At 36.6% G+C, this 21,163-nt stretch overlaps 1 protein-coding gene across 4 annotated transcripts in view; it reads left to right on the forward strand.

Moving 5' to 3' along the window:
• The window catches only part of GULP1 (GULP PTB domain containing engulfment adaptor 1), a 146,421-nt gene that overhangs the window by 122,685 nt on the left and 2,573 nt on the right, over positions 1–21,163 (forward strand). For 3 of the 4 annotated variants that reach the window (XM_065840811.2, XM_065840814.2, XM_065840810.2), the window contains 3 exons: positions 5,276–5,500; positions 8,312–8,450; positions 14,735–14,829. In XM_065840811.2, the coding sequence (XP_065696883.1) occupies positions 5,276–5,500; positions 8,312–8,450; positions 14,735–14,829 (459 nt within the window). The remainder of the gene's footprint in view (positions 1–5,275; positions 5,501–8,311; positions 8,451–14,734; positions 14,830–21,163) is intronic. The other variant, XM_071811168.1, reaches the window with a different exon arrangement.

The raw sequence follows: 21,163 nt of genomic DNA on the forward strand, positions 1-21,163 counted from the left end.
CACTTATATATTAAAATTGAAAATAATAATAAATTTGAGGTGACTTTTCTCTCTTTTGAGTTTATAAGTAGTACAAGTTATAGTCTTGTTTGGGAAATACAAAGAGAATTCTATCTAAAACTGCTTTCCTCATTCTTCTTGCTTGTATTGCTGGTTTTTTGCAGGCCTTGTAAGGATTTATATGAGGACTTAGTTTAAAATAATACTGGCTGAAATGGGTCAAAACTATGCGTATGAACAATGCAATTACGTACCCTTTACATTTTTGCAATGTGTAAGGAGCTGCAGAACACTGACAGCAATTGGCTTCTGCTTTTGAGGGGTACATTTGCTATCAAAATTACTTGTTGTTTGGTTATTAGTATCACTATGAAAATTTTTCTGTGGCTGTTCTAAATCTAACACCAATCTGAGTTGCTTTTTCTATCAGTTCATAAACTGTAGGGGAAAAACAAAATTTCTTTCTGAAACTATAAAACCAGCTGTTAAAAGCAAGGAGATCATAGTTGGAAATGGAAAAAAAATAAGAAAACTCAGTTGTAGTCACAGCCTGGCAGTGTTCAAGAACAGACTGGACAATGCCCTCAGACACATGGAGTGAACTGTGGGGTGGTCCTGTGCAGGGACAGGAGTTGGACTTGATGATCCTTGTGGGTCCCTTCCAACTCAAGACATTCTATGATAATAATGTCATGTAAAATGTATTGTGAAAGTTGAACACCGAACTATCAATCTTCTGCACACTTTTCGCATCAGGGCATTGTAACTATTTAGATTTAAGTTTTTCTAGCGCATTCAGTAAATAATAAACTACTCAGTGATCTTTTTTTTTCTACTTTTGGGCAGATGTTTTTATGTATGCTAGTCTTGCTAAAACTTTGAAATTAGTCTCTAAAATATCTGTATTTGCCAACGAAGAAATGTTGTGCAGTAGAAGCAGAACTTTTTTCATTTCCTGAGTGGATTTTTCAGAGACGTACTATATCAAAGAATGAGTTTCCTTAGAGTAGTTTGCCTTTACAGCTGTAATTCCGTATGCCACGGGAAATGTTGGCATGGGATGTTGCTTTTGTCTCTCACTCCATTGCATGTACAGCTGAAGTTTCCATTACTTTTATATGTGTGCTGTTTACTTTTCATCTGTGTTAGTGGTTTGGCAATACATTAATCGCTGGTCTTCTTTGCATTTGATCTTGATTAAATGAGGACAGTCTGATTTTCATTTTGTTGTTTGCCTATGATGACACTGCTTAAGTTTGTATTGCAATAAGACTTTGGATGCTGCTCCTACGTATAAATCCAACCTCCAAAGCTCAGTCCATCCCTGGGAGTGGTGTTTCACGCAACGTCTTTTATTTATTTATGCTGTCGGTGTTGCTTAGAGCAGCCTGGGTAGTTGTACGCGTAGCCTTCATGTGGCTAGCACTTACATGCAGTTTGCACCCTCAGTTTTTATAGTAGACCGAACAGTAAACTATTGCAGGTCACAGAGGAACCTCTGATGAGATAAGAGAGATTTTTAATCTATTTTGGGTTTGGCTGGAGTTTCTCAGGCATGTCTTGAAGGTTTCCTCTTTGAGCAACGTTTGTAAGGCAGGGAAGTAAGTTGTGACAACTGCATGACTCCAAGTTAGACAAAAAACAGGAATATTCAGGAAAATAATTTAAAAGAGAGAATGACAAAATATATGAAAAGCAGATTTGAAAGGCAGCAGGAAATAGTATTGGGAGAAACAGACTCCAAAGGAATGGTGTTCTCCTCATCACTATAAGTACTGTCAAACTAGTTGTATGTAAATGTATTCTTATCATGGCAGTGTTGCAAAACACCTCCTTTTTTACATGGGGCATTAAAGATACTGATTCATTAGATATTTTTTAAAAAAAGTTCTTTAAGTGTGACTCAGACGCATAGGCCACCTGCACCTATTACCCTCATTAAAAAGCTTTACCACACTCATGGGAAAACCCCAAGACAGACGTTGGAACTGCATGCATATTTCAGAAAACAGTTTTGGAATGTGTTTAGGCATATCACTTGATTCATGTTTCCATTAAGACTGCCAAGTGAGAAAATGCACGTGTTTTTTCTTTGCGTATCTGTTGCTTTTTCAATTTTATAATATGTGTTCAGTTCAATGAGCACTTCTTCGTAAGAGTTTAAAATTCTATTATGTTTGTGATGTTAAAAAATTTGAAAATGTCTTTGTCAGATTTCATGTTACTGAAAAAGTACTAAATGAACTGAAGATGTAGCAGTTAATGAATTAAACTGTTAATGCTTATATGGTATTTTATGAATAAGTCAATTAATATATCTTTAGTAGTCCCAAATCTCAGGTACCTTGTAATCAATGGTTTTGTAAATAACTGCATAATTTCCAATTCAAGGTCACTCAAAGTTCCATGTAACATTCACTGCAGTTATCCACTATGGCAATCCTGTATATTACCAACTTGAAGATTCTAAGGAAGAAAAGCATTTTTTAATTCATTGATATTTATCTGATTCCTATGGGGGTCTGACACAGAGATTGCAATCAATGTCCTGAGACACCTAGTAAAACATAACCGTTTTGAAATTATTTCTTGATTAACAAAAACTCATTCATGCTACATTTTCCAGTGTGCTGCAGCCTGATGGTGCATCTTCAACATCATGCTGAGTAGAATGAATCAAAAGTAAATCTTTTGACAGGGACATAATAACATCTAATTTTAACAGAGATGAAATCCACTGAACTAGTATGTTGATTTCGTTAAGAATGATTTCATATTATTTTCTTGTGTTGATGAAATGGGGCACAAACTGGAAAGTAATATATCAACATTGCCAATACTCCATGTTCAGTGTTACAGAGTGGAAAGGTCAGACAAAATACAATTGCCATATAAAATGGCAATTTAATATATTTTTACTATATTTTCTTCCTTTACAATTTGGTGTAAGACTCTAGTCTTTACTAGTGAAAAGTCATTATTGACAAGACACATTCCCAAAACTGTCATATGAAGCTCAACAGCCTATATGGTGTGAAACATCCTATGATCATTACTCATCAGATAAACAGGAAAAAAACCTGACTGCTCGATGTTCAGAAAAAGTACTCAAATAGTGTATGAAACCTTTCATTGCTTGAATTTGATGTATGTTCATCATGCTTTCAGTTTTTCTGCTTTGTATCTTATATTCATTTTGTTGGTTTCTGTATGTTTTTTCATGTGATATTCATACTTTCTTATGGAAACTACTCATCTTCTGCTGGTTTGCATTTCAGGGAAATATTTTTGTTTTCTTAATTTGATGTATTTAGTATCTTCCAGTGTTTACTATTGTGAGATCTATTTTTTCTGTGTATATGTATAGCAGTAAGTATTACATGGTAGCAATCACGTGGTTGCATTCTACTTGTAGGCTAGTGATACTCTTGGAATAATAATCAAAATTGTATGTCTTGTAGATTTTTGCTTTCATTTTTATTGATGACCATTCCAAACTCTCTGTTTCCAGCTTGACAACAGATGAATTATTTGCAATTGCGATAAAAACTTTTTTTTTTTTTTCAAATTTTGAATAGAGTTTTGTGGTGTTTGTTGATGTTGTCTTAAGTATGGAACTGTTAGCAAATTTGGATACCTGTACCCTTAACCTGGCTTATCTATGAAGAAAGGAACTAAGACTCAGTTTAAAAGGATTTGAAATGTTTTGTTTTCTACGTAACTCTAAAAAAGATGGTTTAAAATAATTGATTAAATCCTGCTCTACTGAAGTTATTCCAACCTATAATGAAAGAATCATGTCATATCAATTGTGTAACATTCTATGAGGAAAGTAAAAGCAGACTTCAAAATTTTTTCTGCATATATTTACCACTGCTTCAGCTGGGGCAAGTCGAGGGGTTTTTAGGCAAGATACCAAAAGCACGGATCCAATTCTTGCGTACTCTTGGCTCTAGCCAAGAACCGTTTGCATTCACATTCCATCCGTTCTGTTAAGATTCAAAGATTAATCTGTCCTCTAAAGCCTTATTTTAACTGTCCAAATCTGTTCTCCTCAGATTTTGAGGCAGGAATTACAACTTGGCCCCAACAGAAAGATTGCATGGGCATGTTTCTTAAATATTTGAAGACATTTCCTTTTTGCTTTTCTTTCCAGGATCTGTCCCGATCGCTCTTTGTTTCTAATTTCATCTAGACAAGATCCATTTCCCATTCAGGCAAATAATGTAGGGGTTTTCTTTTTTAAGTGGACAAAACCCTCAGCTTCACTCTCAAATGTAAAGAATCTTGCTGGAATATACAGTTAATACTCCCCAGTCATGAAGCAGCTAGTCTCAGGTCCTTGTCTGCCTCATTTGCACCCAAACCTTGCAGTTACCGCTTTGTCATCTGAGGTGAATGCTTTTACCATTTGTATTCTAGTGTGGATGTTTCTCATCTGCCTCTGCTCAATTCTGTTCTGTGGATTTGTGAAGAAAGCCAGAGTATCTTACAACCCTCACCATTTTTGTTTTCCCAGCAGAGGAGTTTTGCTCTGTCCTGCGTCCTGTGCTGCTATTGTAGGGACATGAGGATTCCTTTGCTTTGCAAAAACAAGTCTCAGCTTTTGAGATAGCTGCTGAAAATACCAGCAGGTGCTCTTCCACACAGAAAAGTTGGCAGAAGGTTATTATTGTCCATAAAAGTTTAGGTTCTCAAATTCCATCGATAAGGATATGAAACAAAGCCTAGCATTAATGTGAACATTAAAATTTGTGTAATATGAACTTTTGCTTTAAGAAAATTTTGGTTAAATAATTAACTTTTCTTTAAATATTTGTGGGATATAAATGGTAGCTGTTTCCTGGTTTGGAGAAAGAAAATTCTCACCTGTGCTTTAACTACCAGGGTAACTCTTCTCCCCAGATATGTACTTACTGCTAGTTTACATGTGCAGAGATGAGATATTGCTGATATGTTGGTGGATTTAAACATTTGTCAGTGCATCCAGCACACCCATTTTTGGAAAGATGCCTGTCTTCATTTTGTTTGGTGTAATTATGAACAAGCAAGTCATCTTCATTCCAGTTGGTACTGGGCTCCCTCTGACTATGGTCTTTGTTTTAGATTTTCTTTTAAAATATTTCCAGGTTCTGTATCTTGTAACTATAGCATGGAAGAACAAGTTGCTGACAAACTTTTTTGAAGTAAGAAATGTGGAGTTTTTTTCTTCTTTCCCTGATGTTACCGTGTTCTGTTCCTCAGAATGTTTTCTCTTTCTGTGATTTCTTTCCAGCTGCTGCACATAAAGTGTGATAATGATGAACATATGTTTCAAAGACCCTCTACTTTTTTCTGGTGTAACAATGAGGATTCGCCTCCTTGTTTAGATATCTCTTCCATTACACTTACTCCTAGGAGTTCTCCTGACTCTAGACTATCATCTGGATTGTTAATACCACCACCTTCAAAAAGTGGTCTTCCAAAACCAGCCAGTGAATACAGCTGCCCAAGACCTCGTGTAATCCTGCTGTGCAAAAGCTTTTTGTGTTTTGGTTTTCTTTTTTTTTTTTTTTTGCTTTCCTTTGTTCTCTGTTGTGTATTAACTTGTATTAAAAATGTGCATTTTGTACAGTGGTTTAAGGACAGAACAGATATATTTTATATTCTCTAGGGGTACTCTTAAAATATGGAATTTGTGAAGTTTTACTCTTATTTCTACGTAGCTTTTTCTCTCCCACTCCCAAAACATAAATTCTTATTTTCCCAGAATGTTTAAATTACTTCATTAATTAATTACTACTGTGTTATTTGTCAATCTTTTGTTAAAATTCTTTATATTAAGAATAGTTATTCAAAACAATTATAAAGGTCCAACTTCAAGGGCTTTTTCCCCCCACCATGAACTGATAGAAAAGCAATCAGCCATTAAAAACCTTTCAGCATACTTTATAAAAACTCTGTGCAAAATGAAGGTTGAAAATTATTCTTACATATGAAATGGGCATTTTGCCTGCTTTGTCATAGCAATATGCTTGGACTCTCAACTTTTCTTCCATTTGCAAGTAACGTTTGGCTGTATTCGGCAAACATCATGGCTTTCTGCATGTGTTCACCAAATAAAAACTGCTTCTTGTGCTCATATGTACTCAAAATACACATTTCTTGAAAGAACTAAATTATAGTTTTACTTAAACTAGCTATATCAATAGTACAAAAAAGGCCAGTAACAGCAAAATGGCATATAGATGGGAAATGACAGTGTGAAGTTTTGCTGGTTTTGCCTAAAAGACTCATTTAAGGCTAAACATAACTATTGTTTGTTTATCTAGCTTGTACGGATCCATAAGCACTTAGCAAATAAGGAGAATCTACATTAGCATTTACTGTGTCTAAGACTTTCTAGGATTAGCAGTCCATGTTCATGGGAAATTTAGGTTAATATATGGCATGTACCTGTGCATTAAACCTCACCTCACCCTCTTGATGCAGACAGAACGTATCTACGTAAGAGGTTTGTTTGCATGAAGAATGGAATAGCAGCTTCATGGTACATTTCCTTCGGATCAAGTACGCCCATTGCTCTGCTTTGAGTGGGAGCAGATGACATTACATTGTACTGGTGCTCTGGCCATTTTCAAAGGTGCCATGGGGTTAATGCAGGGTCCATGAACACAGTAATGAGAGCCTGTTGCATCTAAATGGCAGGCTCTGAAATCTTTCTACAAGAGTCTAGCTTTGAAATTGCTATGCTAACTCATGTTGAGATCAGTAAGTGGTCTGCATGTGTAAAAATCTTAAAATTAGTTATTTGGTGTAGTTAATTCAGTTCTGGTCTTGCCAGGGAATAACATGACTCTGTATTCTTTTTAAATAGAACAACAGAAAAAGCAGTATGTTAAATTAGGATTTTGTTTTGGTTTTCACTTTTTTCAGTATACTTGGGTAGAAATACCACAGGTTTTTTGATCTGTTGAACAGTTCTAGATCTCTCCTAATCCAAATTCAAAAACATTAATTCAAAGCTCCTAAGAAACAGGACTGAAGAGTCTACTTTTCTCTTTAAGCAGTGTATTCAGTGCAATACCATAGATAAGTGTTTTTTCCTTGTCAACAGCCACTGCAGCATCTGGAGAGAAAGAAATTGAGGTAGTTCAGGACTGCCTATAGACTTAGCTTAGAAATCTGTGGCTTGTGCTGTCAGAGAGCAGCTTCAGTTGCCACAGCAGAGACACTAGAGAAAGTAACATTCCAAAAGAAGGTTTAGGTCCATGAAACTCGCCTGGACAAGTGGTGCTAAATACTACCTGCTTGCCACGTAGTCAGGTATTCTGAATAAAAGGATCTGGGTGGCTAATGTAACTGGTGCTTAAAAATTTGCATGTGAGTATTTTGGTCAAATTTAATCTTATTTTAAAAGAGCAGGCTTTCCCTGTGCCTGGCTGTATAGTCTTTCTAATACACAGAATGTGAGTTTTTGAATTGTCTAAGTAATAACGTTAACATGCAAACTAGCTTTGCAAACATATTTAGCCTTCAGCTTGTCAGTCTCAGTTTTAATGTATATTATAATCTGTTTTTAGTGTTCAGTTTATTCTGACTTGACTGTGTCTTATTTGTGTCCTGAAGTAACAGACTGATGGCAGGAGGAGTTAATCATTAAAAAATTCGTATGTCTATAAAATGATAGTAATTTTTGCGTTTGAGGTTTTTTTTCCTATCCAGTATATTTTTGAACCCTTCTGAATTCTTACTCCTTACTGATGAAATCTCAATGGTTACACATTCAAGGATGAGAGCTCTATTTTGGAGATTAATATTCAGGGTATTGCATATTTAGGTTGTTACTTACCAAAAAGTACATTTGAAGCTTTGATCACAGCAGATTTTTTTTAGGCTGTCAAATAAGTTATCATGTAAAGAAGAATCAGTAAACAAGAAATATTGGAATTGTATCTTTTAATTTTAGCTACTTGTTCTGTGCACTCTGGAGTGTAGCATATGTGGGTCTTGTGAACGTATATGTATTCATCCGTCTGCAATAGAGACCTGCTTGTCACCAGCTTCTTCAGGTTTTACTGTGACATGTCTGGCTGTACCAGTTTTACTGAAAATGGGAAAATTACAATGCTGCTTATGTATTAGAGAGTTTTAGCATGTCTCCAACTCTGAACTGCAAATGCCATTCGCTTGGTGTCAGGAGCTGTTTTTTGCATGCTGATGGTTATTTTTAACTTTTTTGAAAATGTACCTCTTATCTGCATGCTCGAGAATTCAGTATTGTGATCTTTCATGTGAAATATTGCCCTAATATTTATTGTCCTTATTGTAGGCAGGCAGTGTGACACCTAAATCACCCTCCACTGACATCTTTGATATGGTTCCCTTTTCTCCCATATCCCCTCAATCATCAACACCTACTCGCAATGGTACACAGCCTCCTCCAGTACCCAGTAGATCTACAGAGATCAGTAAGTTTTGTAACAACTGACCTAATTTTTGCTTACATTATATTTTTTTAATGAAGCATCTTTAACGATTTACTACATTTTGCATGAAAAGCCATATATAGTTTTTGTAAATCACATTTGATAATGCCATTTAATTTTTCTACCATCTTCCCAAAGTCTTTGATGTTGCTGCCAAGTTACATTTCTGAGGAAGACAGCAGGTGGAGTAAGTATGGTGATGATGATGCAGAAGGGAGAGCTGAAGAAATCCCTCAAGATCTAGACTGTCTTGGAATACTATTTTTGACACTACTTTTCGTATCATCTGCGGCTTTGTTTTTCAGTTACAATTCATGACCCTCACCAGATTTGTGAACCACTCCTAAAAGATGTTAAAAAGATGGTTTACAATAGCAATTTTATTTTCCAAAGGCTTGAAAGCAGCTATGGTAAGGTTCTTGGCTTCACTGGAAGTCTTTTAGGAGTTCACAGAGTATTTTTTAACGCTTTTGAAATCCCGGAGTGGGGAGGGGAGAGCAGAGCATACACAAGCAATGTTTGAGGTTGTAGAAATTTCAGTCTATGTGTAGTATCTTCTGTTTCTGCTGCCTATTTTAGTATGGATCAGGAATATTAATGTTACAGCCTGCCACCATATAAAACTACATTTAAAGAATTTCTGCCTGTTTTGGGGAATGCTTCTAGTATGTAGAAGTTTCAGGTGTGAATGAGAGCTGTGCAAATCATAAAAATGCATTGTAAAACTGAAGTCAGTGAACATCTTCCCCAATACCATATCCTGTGCACCTTTCAGTTCCATTGCTCAGGATGATGGTCACCCTCTAAAGAGAAAGTAGATGACAAGGCTATTGATTCAATTAAAAAATCTGTTCTTTTTTAATTAAGATTGTAAATGAATTTAGATGAATTTCTATGAGTTTCTCAAAGGGTATATTGACATAATTTAAAACTGTTCTATCAAGAATAGTTAATATTAACTCTTCTTAAATAACTTAAAATAATATTAGACTGTTCTAATAGAATATTAGAATAATTATTAGAATAACAGTTTTATTTTGATATTACAATAGAACTGCTTATTTAAGAGAATTTTTATGGCTTTGTAAGGAACAACAACAAAGACACTCCCCAAGAACTCCTGTTGTGTTTTCAAATTTGTTCCTCTAAAACTACAGACAGTGCTACAAAATCATTCTAAATGTGCGTATCCAGATTTAACAATAATAACTTGAATTGATTGACAGGATGAGACTCTTTTTGTTTTTTAGCTATTGTCCTACCTTGTTTTGTTGAAATTGGTGCTAGAAATCTTGTGGGAGTCAGTGCTCAATGCCGAGCGATCTTGAGAATTCCAGTTCCGTAGTATTTGTAGTTATTTAACCAGTGAGTTTTGTAATATAGGAAATATTATAAGTGAGTTGCTTATTCAGTCATTTCTACTGTTTAAAATGGTTGTTTCTTCTGCACTTCATGAATTTGCATTAAATTAAGATGGTGTAGTTCAGAGATGTGACAGTCAGTGTCTGTAATCCTCTGTGCTCCTCAGTGTGCTATGCTTTAGAGGGGTTGCAGAAATACATCATAGTCTTTATACTTTTGATCCCAGCTCTTTCAGTCTATGTCATAGTACTTTATATGTTGAAATTTGTTACGTTAATCAGCTATTAACACGCTTTGGCATATTTCAAAAATGTAATTTGAAAGAAAAGAGGAATATTTTATAATCAAACAAGGACTTACTGTCTTAGATGAGAAAGTTCAAATCCTATTAGAATCTCATTCAGGCTGTGTAATGTTACGTTACTATAATAATGTACAATAATCGTTGTTTTATATGTTTTTATTGCTGCTAGTACGAGCAAGCTGGCACTTTTTTCTCCAATACAAATCAGATAGGTGGCAACCAAGAGAAGCCAAAGTTCGGAGTCCCATTTTGTGAGGTCTTCTGAACATAATTTCATGTTCTTATCTATACTTCATCCCTGCACTTGAGCGTTTTTTCCCATCACTTTTGGTGTAATTATAGGGTGATTTTCTTGGATTCTATCATTTTTGTAACTTCCACCTTTAGAACATTCAGTAGTAAACAAGAAGAAAGATAAAGATGGGACATCTGTTTGCTAGTGTCAGCCTCAGTGGCTCCATTTGTCTAAGTGAAGTTCACCTAGCTGTTACCAGATTTCCTTTCAAAGTCAAAGTTCATCTTACTCAGCAACTGGCCAGTTTTCCCAGCAAAAATTGGGAGGTTCTAAATGGTATTTTTTGCTTTGACTAGGTTGCAGTATGTAGTTCAAGAAACCCAGCATTCTAATACTGGAATGGTGCAACAGTGACCATTTCTCGGAAAGGCGGTTATCTCCAAAGCATTTTGGCTTTAAAGAAAGGGAGAACATTTTGAATTTTGAGTTCTTATTCAGCATAATGCCAGAACTTCTCAGTAAATATCCACTCACTGCTAGGTATATCACTGATAGCAAATAGATTGGTTTAACCTGTTTTAAAGAAGAAAATTGCATGATTTTTGGGCTGGAAGTTGCAGATAGGACAAAATGTGGTGTCTCTTTAGGTAATAATTGCAAAATGTGATTTAAAAAAAAAAGAAAAAAGGTGCCCTTTCCACAATTGTATTTGTAGTCAAAATGTTGCTGGGAAGTACCTCTTTTAATGCTAAGTTTGTGGTAACCAACTTGAGCACTAAAGATAAGCATTGCAGCCCAGTATAGTAATTGCTTAATTGAGCAACTGACGAATGCATAGTTAGTGCAACCAAAATTCAGCATTAAGCACCATGCTGCTGCTTCCTTATGAAGTAAGGGATTGCAAACTTCCTTGTGAGTTACCTTAAAGGAATTAATTTATTAATTTTAATCAATTAAAGGAGGAAATAATTTCTATGTTTCTTGCTGGCACAGAATTTTTGTCATATCTCAGAAAAAAAGTGGAGAGGAACATTAGCAAGTTGTTAAACATTTATTTCACTCAAATGCATTTTGGGCAATCCAAGGTCGCAACTGGCAGATGTAGAAATCTGCTCCAGGACACTGACTTTCCAGAGATATTTAATATTCTGTTGTCAGAATAATGATGGAACCATTTTGTATGCTGTAATAATTCCAAAAGAAAAAAATATGGAGTAGCTTGCAGCTAAGGGAAATGCTTCCTGGACTTCACCACCTCAGCTTGTTCCAAATATTTACTTGGGTGCTTGTCTTCAGTGTGATTAATTTTTGTCATCACAGCTGCTCCAGGACATCTGGGGAAAGCATACATCAGCATAAGTCTGTGACAGGCTGATAGCTAAGGTAAGGAAGATTGGGATGCAGAATGCAGCAGAAAAGCCAAGTATTTGTAGGGGTTTTTTGGTAATGGTAATTTTGAGCTTATTGCAGAGTGCAGGTTGCTACTCTCCAGTATTATGTGTTTCTGGTCCTGAATGTCAGATAGGTCACAGAAACAAGAATTTATTACCTGTTAATATCTTCTGTGGTTTGAGTGACAGATATAAAACATCACCATTTCATGGTTTTTAATTTGTTGGTCGATTTCCCAAGCTGTGAATTTATTTCCATCCAGAAATGAATGGGAAAGGGAAAGGAAATTATATGTGCTGTTTGAAAGGATTGTTTTCAAAGGCTTACTGGTTGCTGTGTATTGGAGAAAGAAATGCCTGTCTATGCTACAATTATCTTGAGGAGTGTGCCAGGCAGGATATTCTTGTTAATCTTCATGCAAATACTCTAGCCTGAAATGAAAAATTACTGATATATTCCATCTCTGCTAAAAGGGAAGTCCCCTGTGAACAGTGAACACCAGCAGATAAGCTTATGGAGATCCCATGCAATAGAGCAGCTGTGCACGGAGTAACTTTTAGTATTCATCCAGTTTCCACATGGTCTTCCGCTTCTGTACAGAAAAGAAATACTGACGATGGATGTTATTCAAAGCATTTCATGGAACTTTATCCCTCCCTGACTCTTAGCAGTGCAATCCTTCATATGATACACACATTTTAAATGCAGAAAAGCAATTGTACTATGAAATTTTTCAGCTGGTTTACTGTAATGGTTAGCAAGTTATAATAGAGATAGTTCCCAAAATAATTTTTCATAGAAACTCAACTAGGTAATACTTATCTATTTTGAATTTGATTCCATACAGGGTTTCCACTCTGGTTAATTTTAAAGTCTGCCTTGAATAACAATATAAATGAAGCAATCCTTCACCTGAAGGTGGAGTAACTAAAGCTTCTGTCATCATCCTGGTAATGAGCTCAGTAGTGCTGTCATTAATAAAAGTCAATAATAAGGCATGAATGAGAAAATATCCATAATTGTGTACAAAATACTTGTTTTCAAAGGCAGTGATAAGTCATATTTCAGTACTTAAAAATCCAGGAGTTGTGTCCTCTACTGTTTTTTTCCTAAATACATTCCTTGAATATTTGCTAAGGCCGGTGTTGAAACTGGCTGCTTTTAGCTGTCTGTTTACACAGAAAACTGTCAGTTCCTTTTAAGGGTAAAAAGAACCTATGGAGATGGGGGGGGGGGAGAAAAAAAAAAAAAAAAAGGAGAAAAGGACTTACATAATGAACAAATAGACTTAGAAGGAGCATAAAGCATAATTATGTTCTGTGCAATAGAGGTTAGATTGAAAGCCAAAGCTGCTACACATCTGAAGGTTACTGGGCAGGAGCATCAGAACATGTAAGGACACTGATTATACTGGAGCAGACCCATTTTGGCGGTGAAAGAGGCAAGGGACAAGATAGATCTTATTTTTTACATTAGATTATCCTAGTTAAAGTCTCTTTTGCATGTTGGTGGTCTGCCTCTGCCAGGAAAGACTGGATTCTTTGTTGGCTTAAGTGTGCTTTTGGAATCAGGCTCTCCAATCTGGACCATCTCCTGGTCCCATGTGACAGTTTGTAGCTGTTCAGCCATGTTTTTAGAAATTCGTAATTAATCAATTTTGTTCTTGTTTCTAATTTATAATGGGAATGAATGCTAGTAACTGCTAATTATTTAAAATGCCTATTGTGCAGCCTGATAAAGTGTTTTGAGCTACTCGTTTTGGTGTCGTGACATGCAAAATCAAATGTTGCAGACCCTAGACAAGTGCAGGTCTGAAACTCTGACTCCAAGGAAGCTGAAGGACATTTATTTACTTTTAGGCACAATCTTCAGCATTGGTGACTGGTAACACTGCAACATGGACTTTGTATCAAGTAGTCAGTTTTCAGCTTTCATGTCTTGGATGTTAAGGGTAAAATTTTGTGCTTAACTAGAAAACTAGATAGTCATTTTGAAGATACTAATGGTCTCTTTTACTCTCATGCTCTGAAGCTGACATTGTTGTAAGGTAGTTGTAAGGTATGCTTACCAGGTTTCTGGCTAGACAACCACAAAAGTGAGGAGATAAATTATGGTTTTAATTTTCTCTCTACCAATGACAAGATTTTATTAATTTGCGTCTGTACATTTTGCAGTTGGGGGGGGCGTGATTTTCTTACTGGTTTAGTTCAACCCAACAAAAAAAAAAAAACCCAAAAGCTGTCAGATGTGAAAAGCTAGCATTACACTGTTCTAATAAGGGGGAAAACCAAGTATCAGTGGTGTTTCTTCTTCTCCCGATCGAAAAAGAAAAGAAGAAACAAGCAAAAAGAACTCCTCACTGCTGCTGAAAAGCATACTATAGCTAAGAAAAAGTGAAAAACCATATGGTATTGACAGAAATTTGCAATCATTCTATTTATGGATCCAGATTTAGTGGAATTTTAGGGTGACCTTTCATGGTCCTATGCTTTTTTCGTTCTTTCTTTCTTGACTTTATCTTATCCAAGATTTTAAAACCCTGACAATTAGTTACTGTCAGCTGTGCATTGAGAAACTCTATGAAATCTGGGCCCTACCTTCTATGAGTGAGGGTAGGTTGTTTGCAAGAACATGTTTATGACATAATGTTAAGATGAAATTTGATATGTGATGTCCAAATTGGAACTTCTTATCAGATCCCTAAAGTTCCTGTAGAAGGCATAAGCATTAATGAAAGCTAAATAGAGGCTTAAACAGAGGTTGATGGTCTTCTTGAAAAAATTCAAGTTTTAAACTTTGGAAAACTAATCAAAACAAGGCTTTGACATTTAGATATTTAAACTTGTGGTGAATCAGTTCTGTATCTAGAAGTGCGAATATTCAGCTCGTAAGGAGATGTACGCTGAGTTTTCAAAGAGCTGTTGTCATAGCTCATACATTTTCTCTCAGTGACTCCCTTTTCTGTTGTTTCAGAGAGAGACCTTTTTGGAGCAGAACCTTTTGACCCTTTTAGCTGCGGAGCAGGAGATTTCCCTCCAGACATTCAGTCCAAACTAGATGAGATGCAGGTAACTACTGGCTTGTCAGTTACTCACTTTTCTGTGTCTGCGTAAGTGTTCTTGAAATACATATCAACAGTCTTCTGAAAATCTATTGCAGTCTGCACACACAAATACTTAGCCAGGGGGCACGGGGGAACCCAAACCAAACGCAGCATCTCTTTCTGATTATTTCTTCTGTAAGTATATCTCATGATCTTTCAGTTGGAGTTTGAATTTGTCTACCTGAAGATCCTTACAAAGGTTAGCCCATGGTATTAATGTAGACACCTGCACTGAGTTAGGGTTTATCTGCAATGTAATCAGAGTGGATACTGCTACTCTTGCCTGGGAAGGGACTGAGCCAGCTAAAAATGTGAGCAGAGAACCCCTACAGATACACTGATGCTGCTACTCTTCCGTTCCAGCAGTCCCCACCACCCCACTATGCCCCGCTCTTCCTTTCAGTGGCATTAATCTGTTTTTTTCGTAACATTGGCATAGACAAAGTACATGCTAAAGGGGCCATGACAATTTTCTGCTGCCTTTAAAAATAGCTGTATTTGACTACAGCACTCTGGAAAAATTGTTGAGAATTGACTCAGGAATTCTGAACTGATATGTTTTTATCAGGAAATGTTTGTTGATCCTGAAACACTCAACAGCGTTCAGTTATTGACCCAATTTTGAAGCAATTCTAGGAGAAAGCCTGTAAATTTTCGAATAAATCACTTCAGTCAGACTTTCCGAACTGCTAGTTCCTTTCCAGCTTGCTTATCTGTATGTTTTCAGCAGTCTGCCAGCAAAACAGAAGGCTGAAAATACTGGGAACTTGAATTTCTAGGATCCTGGCTCCTTAGCAGAAAGTGTTCCCAGGGCTTCCAGCCCTCTTGTATCTCAGGTTCCTTCAGTTCTTTTATTCTGTCTGGAGAGCAGCAGAAGCATTTTTAAATGACTGAAATAAGATTTGAATACTGTTTAATTTACCTAAGTAATTTTTTACAATTCCTGTTCATTGTGAAATTTCATTTTCCATGTCAGTTTAGGATGGTGCCACTGACAAACTCCACTTACTATGGACTAAGAAATTTAGATTCTTGCTCATCAGTACTCAGGCCTGTTTCATTGCAGATAGCAGCTAAAAGCCAAAACTGGCTTCTTTGTAGTTCTGGTAAAAACGCTTGTGTTTTGTGAATGCTATAATGTCATTAACAAGCACTTTAGCATGTCGCATTGATACATTGTATATAACCAATTTTAGGAAAAAGTATAATGTAATATCTGTGGGTACTAAGAAGTAAGTACTAAGACTTTAGATAAATGTCACACACTTAAAGTTTTTGTTACAGGTAATATTTTGGCAAAATTTTATATTGTTAGCGTATAAGGCTGGTGCAAAATACAGATTGAAATGTGTTTTTCCTAATCTCTCTTTTGTCTTCTTGTGCTTTCCTGGGTGCCTAGCGTCAGCGATGGTTGGTATATCATATTTTAATAATAATATTTAAAGCATTTGCAATTGAAATGTACATGTGTTCATTTCTGGTGGTTTTATTTTTTGCTTATCTGTGTACATATGTAAATATAAAAACTTTTCAAGATTTTTATTTTATATATGCAACTCTATAAGTCAGGGCAATTTTAATTTTGAGGGGCCTACAATTTTTAACGTAGGGACAGCTGATTGTAGTTTTCTTTAGTCTGTCTTACCAGCTGCTAATTCTAAGCTTTCATTTTAATAGGTATTTGTTTTCCATGTCTACTAGTGAAATCTCCAGTTTTCATCATCAGATGGTCATTAATGAAATGGTTTAAGCAAAACCTTAGGCATAGATTTTTGTGTTAGTACTGTCACATTTGTGAATGTGGTTTTTTATTTGGAAATTATTTTAAAATTTGCAAAGGGTGAAAGATAGCTGTGCTGGAAGTCAGTAGTTGTTAGGTAGCCAGCCTGTAACAAGGAAGGTGAAATAGACCTACTAAAGGTAAAACCACAGAACATGTAACGTGCCCTGGAAAACCTAACATTAAGATGAGGAAAGAAAAATGTAGGTTTCTTTCCTTCTCTGGAATACGAAGTGAAGGGACCTGTTAGCTTCGCATTATGCTAGTACTGCCTGAATTCCATAAAATGTACAAAGGTAGGTTGTTTATGAACACATCTAACAGTTCACAATATAAACTTATTCAGAGAGGGTATTAAACGCAGTTTACTCTCCACAGTGAGCGGCAGGTAAGCTGCCTGGGTGCCGGCAGCGACAGCCTGGCTGGAGCAGCTCACTCCGGGCTCTCTGCTCCCATTTCCCAAGCAGAGCCATGTCAGATCCCCCAGCAAATGTGCCCTGGTCTGCAGAAAAGCTGTCTCAGCATATGTGTGTGTTGGGAGGTGATGTTTTAAGCAGAGTGGGAGAGGAAAGCACAGCAGAAGAGGCTCTGGAGAATAAACTCTGAAGCAGTGGATTATTTTCCTTTGCATCCAATATTCTGAACTTAACGAGATCAGATAAAGTTCCCTGACCTCTGGGGGAACATTTTATGTTTAAACTTTAGTGAGGATCCAAATTTCACACTTAAGCTCTTTCTATTCTGTTTCTCAGTCCAATCTCTGTTGATCTTTTTTGGAGAGCTCAAAACTTGAACATGTGCTGAGATGTGACTTTTACAGCTCAGGCCTCTCTCTGATGACTATCCAACCTCCTGTTCCCCCCACCCATATGCCGAAACATATTTTCATTCTATTTTGACTGTATCCAGACATTAATAAAATGAATTGGTCTATTTTCCCAGAAATCTTGCAGTGAGGAGAAGTTTCCCTGGGTCATGAATCATACCAGCAACAGCTGCTGTAATTTATTAAAATCTCAAAGTAGTTAATATCATCAAGCTTCCAGGAGCTGCAAGCCATTCTTCCTGCATGGCTTGAAGCAGTCAGTATGCTTGTCGTCTTTCCATTTGAAAGAAGCTCAGCCCTCTAAATTATCTTCACAGATGAGTAAATTTATCATTGGTTGATTTGGTTTGTGCTGACTTAAGCTCACTGAGTGAAGTCACTGTGAAATGATGAGTGATTTAACCTAAGAGCCAACAGGCTGACTTGGGCAAATTTATCTTCTGATAAAATGGAAGGTCTTTGTCTTTTACTGTTCACTGTTTTTAACCAAAATAGCTCATGTATTAATATCATAGATACAAAAAAAGAAGGGAGTTATGGAAGAGGGATTGTTTTCCGTTTCCTTTCCCTAGTGAGAACAAACTTCGCTTCTCTCTTTAAGAGACTGATCATACCCTTTAGTATAATACCATTATTTTTCTTGTTAACTATGACATTCAGTCCTTATGTTAAATCACCTTGAAGGTAAAGAATTTACTTGACACTGTATTGTGGGGATATGAACACAAAAGCAAGACACGATATACATGCGCACTTCATAGCCATTCCTGTTTCCACTCCTGTCCAGTACGAGGGGATGGCCTTTTTCTGCACTCCCTGAAAATCAGCACATTTGAGAGATTTTCTGACCATATGAGAAGTTACCTTTTTCCTGAACCTTTAAAGTACAGGAAGCCATGTGTTTTAACAGGCAGTGTGTTATGGTAAGAACACATGTTATTAGAAGCTGAAATGTCTGAATGTCACAAGGCAAAATATTTATTGTAGGCATATGCTGTATGATGGATACTCTAATAATCCTACAGCAGCTTGAAGTGGGAGCTGTAAGATCTGAGAGATGTATGCAGTTCAGGTGTATATATAAATTGTGTTCCTGAAAGTGGATCTGAAGCTCAGTGTTCTACATTGCTCTGAAAACTACAGCATAGGATACTTATTCTGTTATCTGAATTGACCACATTTCAACTGTGTCTGGACATAAAGCACACTGTTTTCTTAAAACCTTGTCTTCCCGTGGCTTGCTTCACTACAGCTGATTGGATTTTTTAAATTTTAATTATATCTTATATTTGCCAAAGTATAGTTCTGGAGATTCAAAAATTATTTAAGAATTTGAATTTATTTTGCAAAACTTGAGTTATTAGGAGTAGAGATGGCTGTGGGAGATCTGAAGTCTGTGCTTTCCTGATCCTTGGAAAATTTATTAGGGTCACTTTTCCAAGGTGTCTGCTGGATGAGGATGTTCTGATTTTTTTGGTTTTTTTCCTTTTGAGGGATGCATTTGATTTAATGGAAATATTGGTTGAGACAATAGAGCTTTATTTGGTTTATATGCCTGTGAACTTCTTGTCCTCCACTTAAATAATCATGAAGGAAAAATCTGGATTTTACATGCTTATAAGATCCGAAAAATGCCCCAATGGCTAGCTGGATTGCCTTGGTGTCCTCTTTGCGTTGTTAAGCCAAGTAACTTCTAACCCTGTGGTTGGCAAGGAAGTGTGACCCTACTAGTTAGTATCTGATAGTGGGTTTTTTGTGACTTAACAGGTGAACATTGAAGTGCCACATCCCTGTTATAGACAGCTGTGTCCATGAACCATTTTTAAGTATGCTGTGTCAACACTGCAGTTCCTGGCACTGCAGTAGTGGGTTTTACTTCCTTATCAATTCTGCCTGTGATATTATAGAAGCTGCTTCTCCGGTATGCAACTGGTAACAGCACCTGGCAGCCACACCACAATTTTCTTTTAGAATAGACAATAGTTCATTAAGGTAATAAGTTAAAAGGCTTTTTAAATAATTATGATACATACAGTGCAGCAATCTCTTAATGGATTAACATTGATCACATTGCTAATACAAGAATGTGATTGTTTCAATGCAAAGTGTCACATCTTAAAAGAGCAGGGAGGACTTAATGAGGGGGAAAGTGGTCTGGAGTGAAGTTGCAGAAGGAAAGGTCAAGGAGACCACTGTTCTTCAAGAAAGTAGAAATAGTTCTAACTTATGTCATAGCAAACACAAGTGATAAGTGACAAAATATCACTTTGTATGGAATAAAACAAAACCAGAAAAACCCCACCACATGATCAACACAAGAGCAATGAGAGGTGTGCACTTCCAAAATGCATAATCTGCCTTGCTCTTAGCTAGCCAGAAAAAGGGCATTGGAAGTGCAGCTACATAAGACACCATCAAACAATGCTTAAATCTAGAGAAGAAAGATAAGGGCGTGCAGGACATCAGTGGGATGTGTGTTGGGTGAAAGGGCTGTCTGGACAGCAAAGAATGAAGCTGGTTGTCCTCCTTAAACCAGTTGCTGTAGCTGTTGTTCTGTTGCAGCTGTGTCAAGCATCCTCTGCGTGAAACACAACCTTATACAACCTCAAAACTGGAAGCGGCTTTTGAACACTTTAAAAGCTTAGCATTTCAGACACACAGTAGCTGAGGGGTTTACAATTGACTGACTGTAGGGCTAATGCTCTGAATTCTGCTCCTGTGTAAGGAGTCGTCCTTTGAATGCAGTTATAGCAATTAACAGTATCCTTTGGGTAAATGAACCATCTCTGTTTATAACAGGATGTGTTTGACTTGGAACTTCAGATACTGTTTGCTTGAAATATCTCTTACATTGAATGCTCCTCCTGTTAGCCCTTAAAAAAATACAGGCAGGGAAAAAAAAGAAAAAAATAATCACCCTCAGCAACTAGATTTGACAGCACCGGGTAAGGCAAACTGGGTAGCACAGTTGGAGGAGGTTTATGCCGCAGTACTGCTGCTGGCTCATCATCTCACAGTATGCATCTGCCTTCAGGAAAAAGTCAAATTTTACCTGGAAAATCTCAGATCTTTTAGTAACCATTGTCAAGAAGTGTATTTCGCAGCACTACTCTTCTGATGGCAGTAGCTGGTAGGGTTATTAAATATTCATAAACTTTTAAAGTTCTAGCCTGTGGTTTAAATTTGTTTGAAATTAAGCTGATTTGACTTGGGATCTATCTTTTAAATCCAAAAGGTATGCTCTTCAGGTACTGCTGTGCATTATGAGAAAAGACTTCAGTTTATGCTTAATCCCTATACAGATTGCTTTACAAAAAGATTCATTTTGTTTACAAGATACTTGCTTAATGAAAGCATATATTATTGCTATTTATAGCAGACAATCAGCATTCTCTAAGTGAATTGTAACTGACTATTGTGACAGCTGCCACTGGAATGGATGTGCCCATGGCATTTCTATTCAGAGCCCTTGTTTCCAGTTTCTTACAGCTTTACAGTACTTACACCTAACAGACTGAAATCTTCTTGGCTCAAAGGTGACTCGACTCTTTAAGGTCGAGCCACAATTATTCAGCTTCTTTTAAAGGAAAAAGAGAAATGAAAACAAGAGCACTTTCCCTGTGTTAAAAGTCCTGCTGTTCTTTTAGAACTGGTGCAAGCTAAGTACATTCTGTAAACCAAATGCAGGTACTT

This window comes from Patagioenas fasciata, chromosome 7 (assembly GCF_037038585.1).
Source record: "Patagioenas fasciata isolate bPatFas1 chromosome 7, bPatFas1.hap1, whole genome shotgun sequence".
In the NCBI taxonomy this organism is placed as follows: Eukaryota; Metazoa; Chordata; class Aves; order Columbiformes; family Columbidae; genus Patagioenas; species Patagioenas fasciata.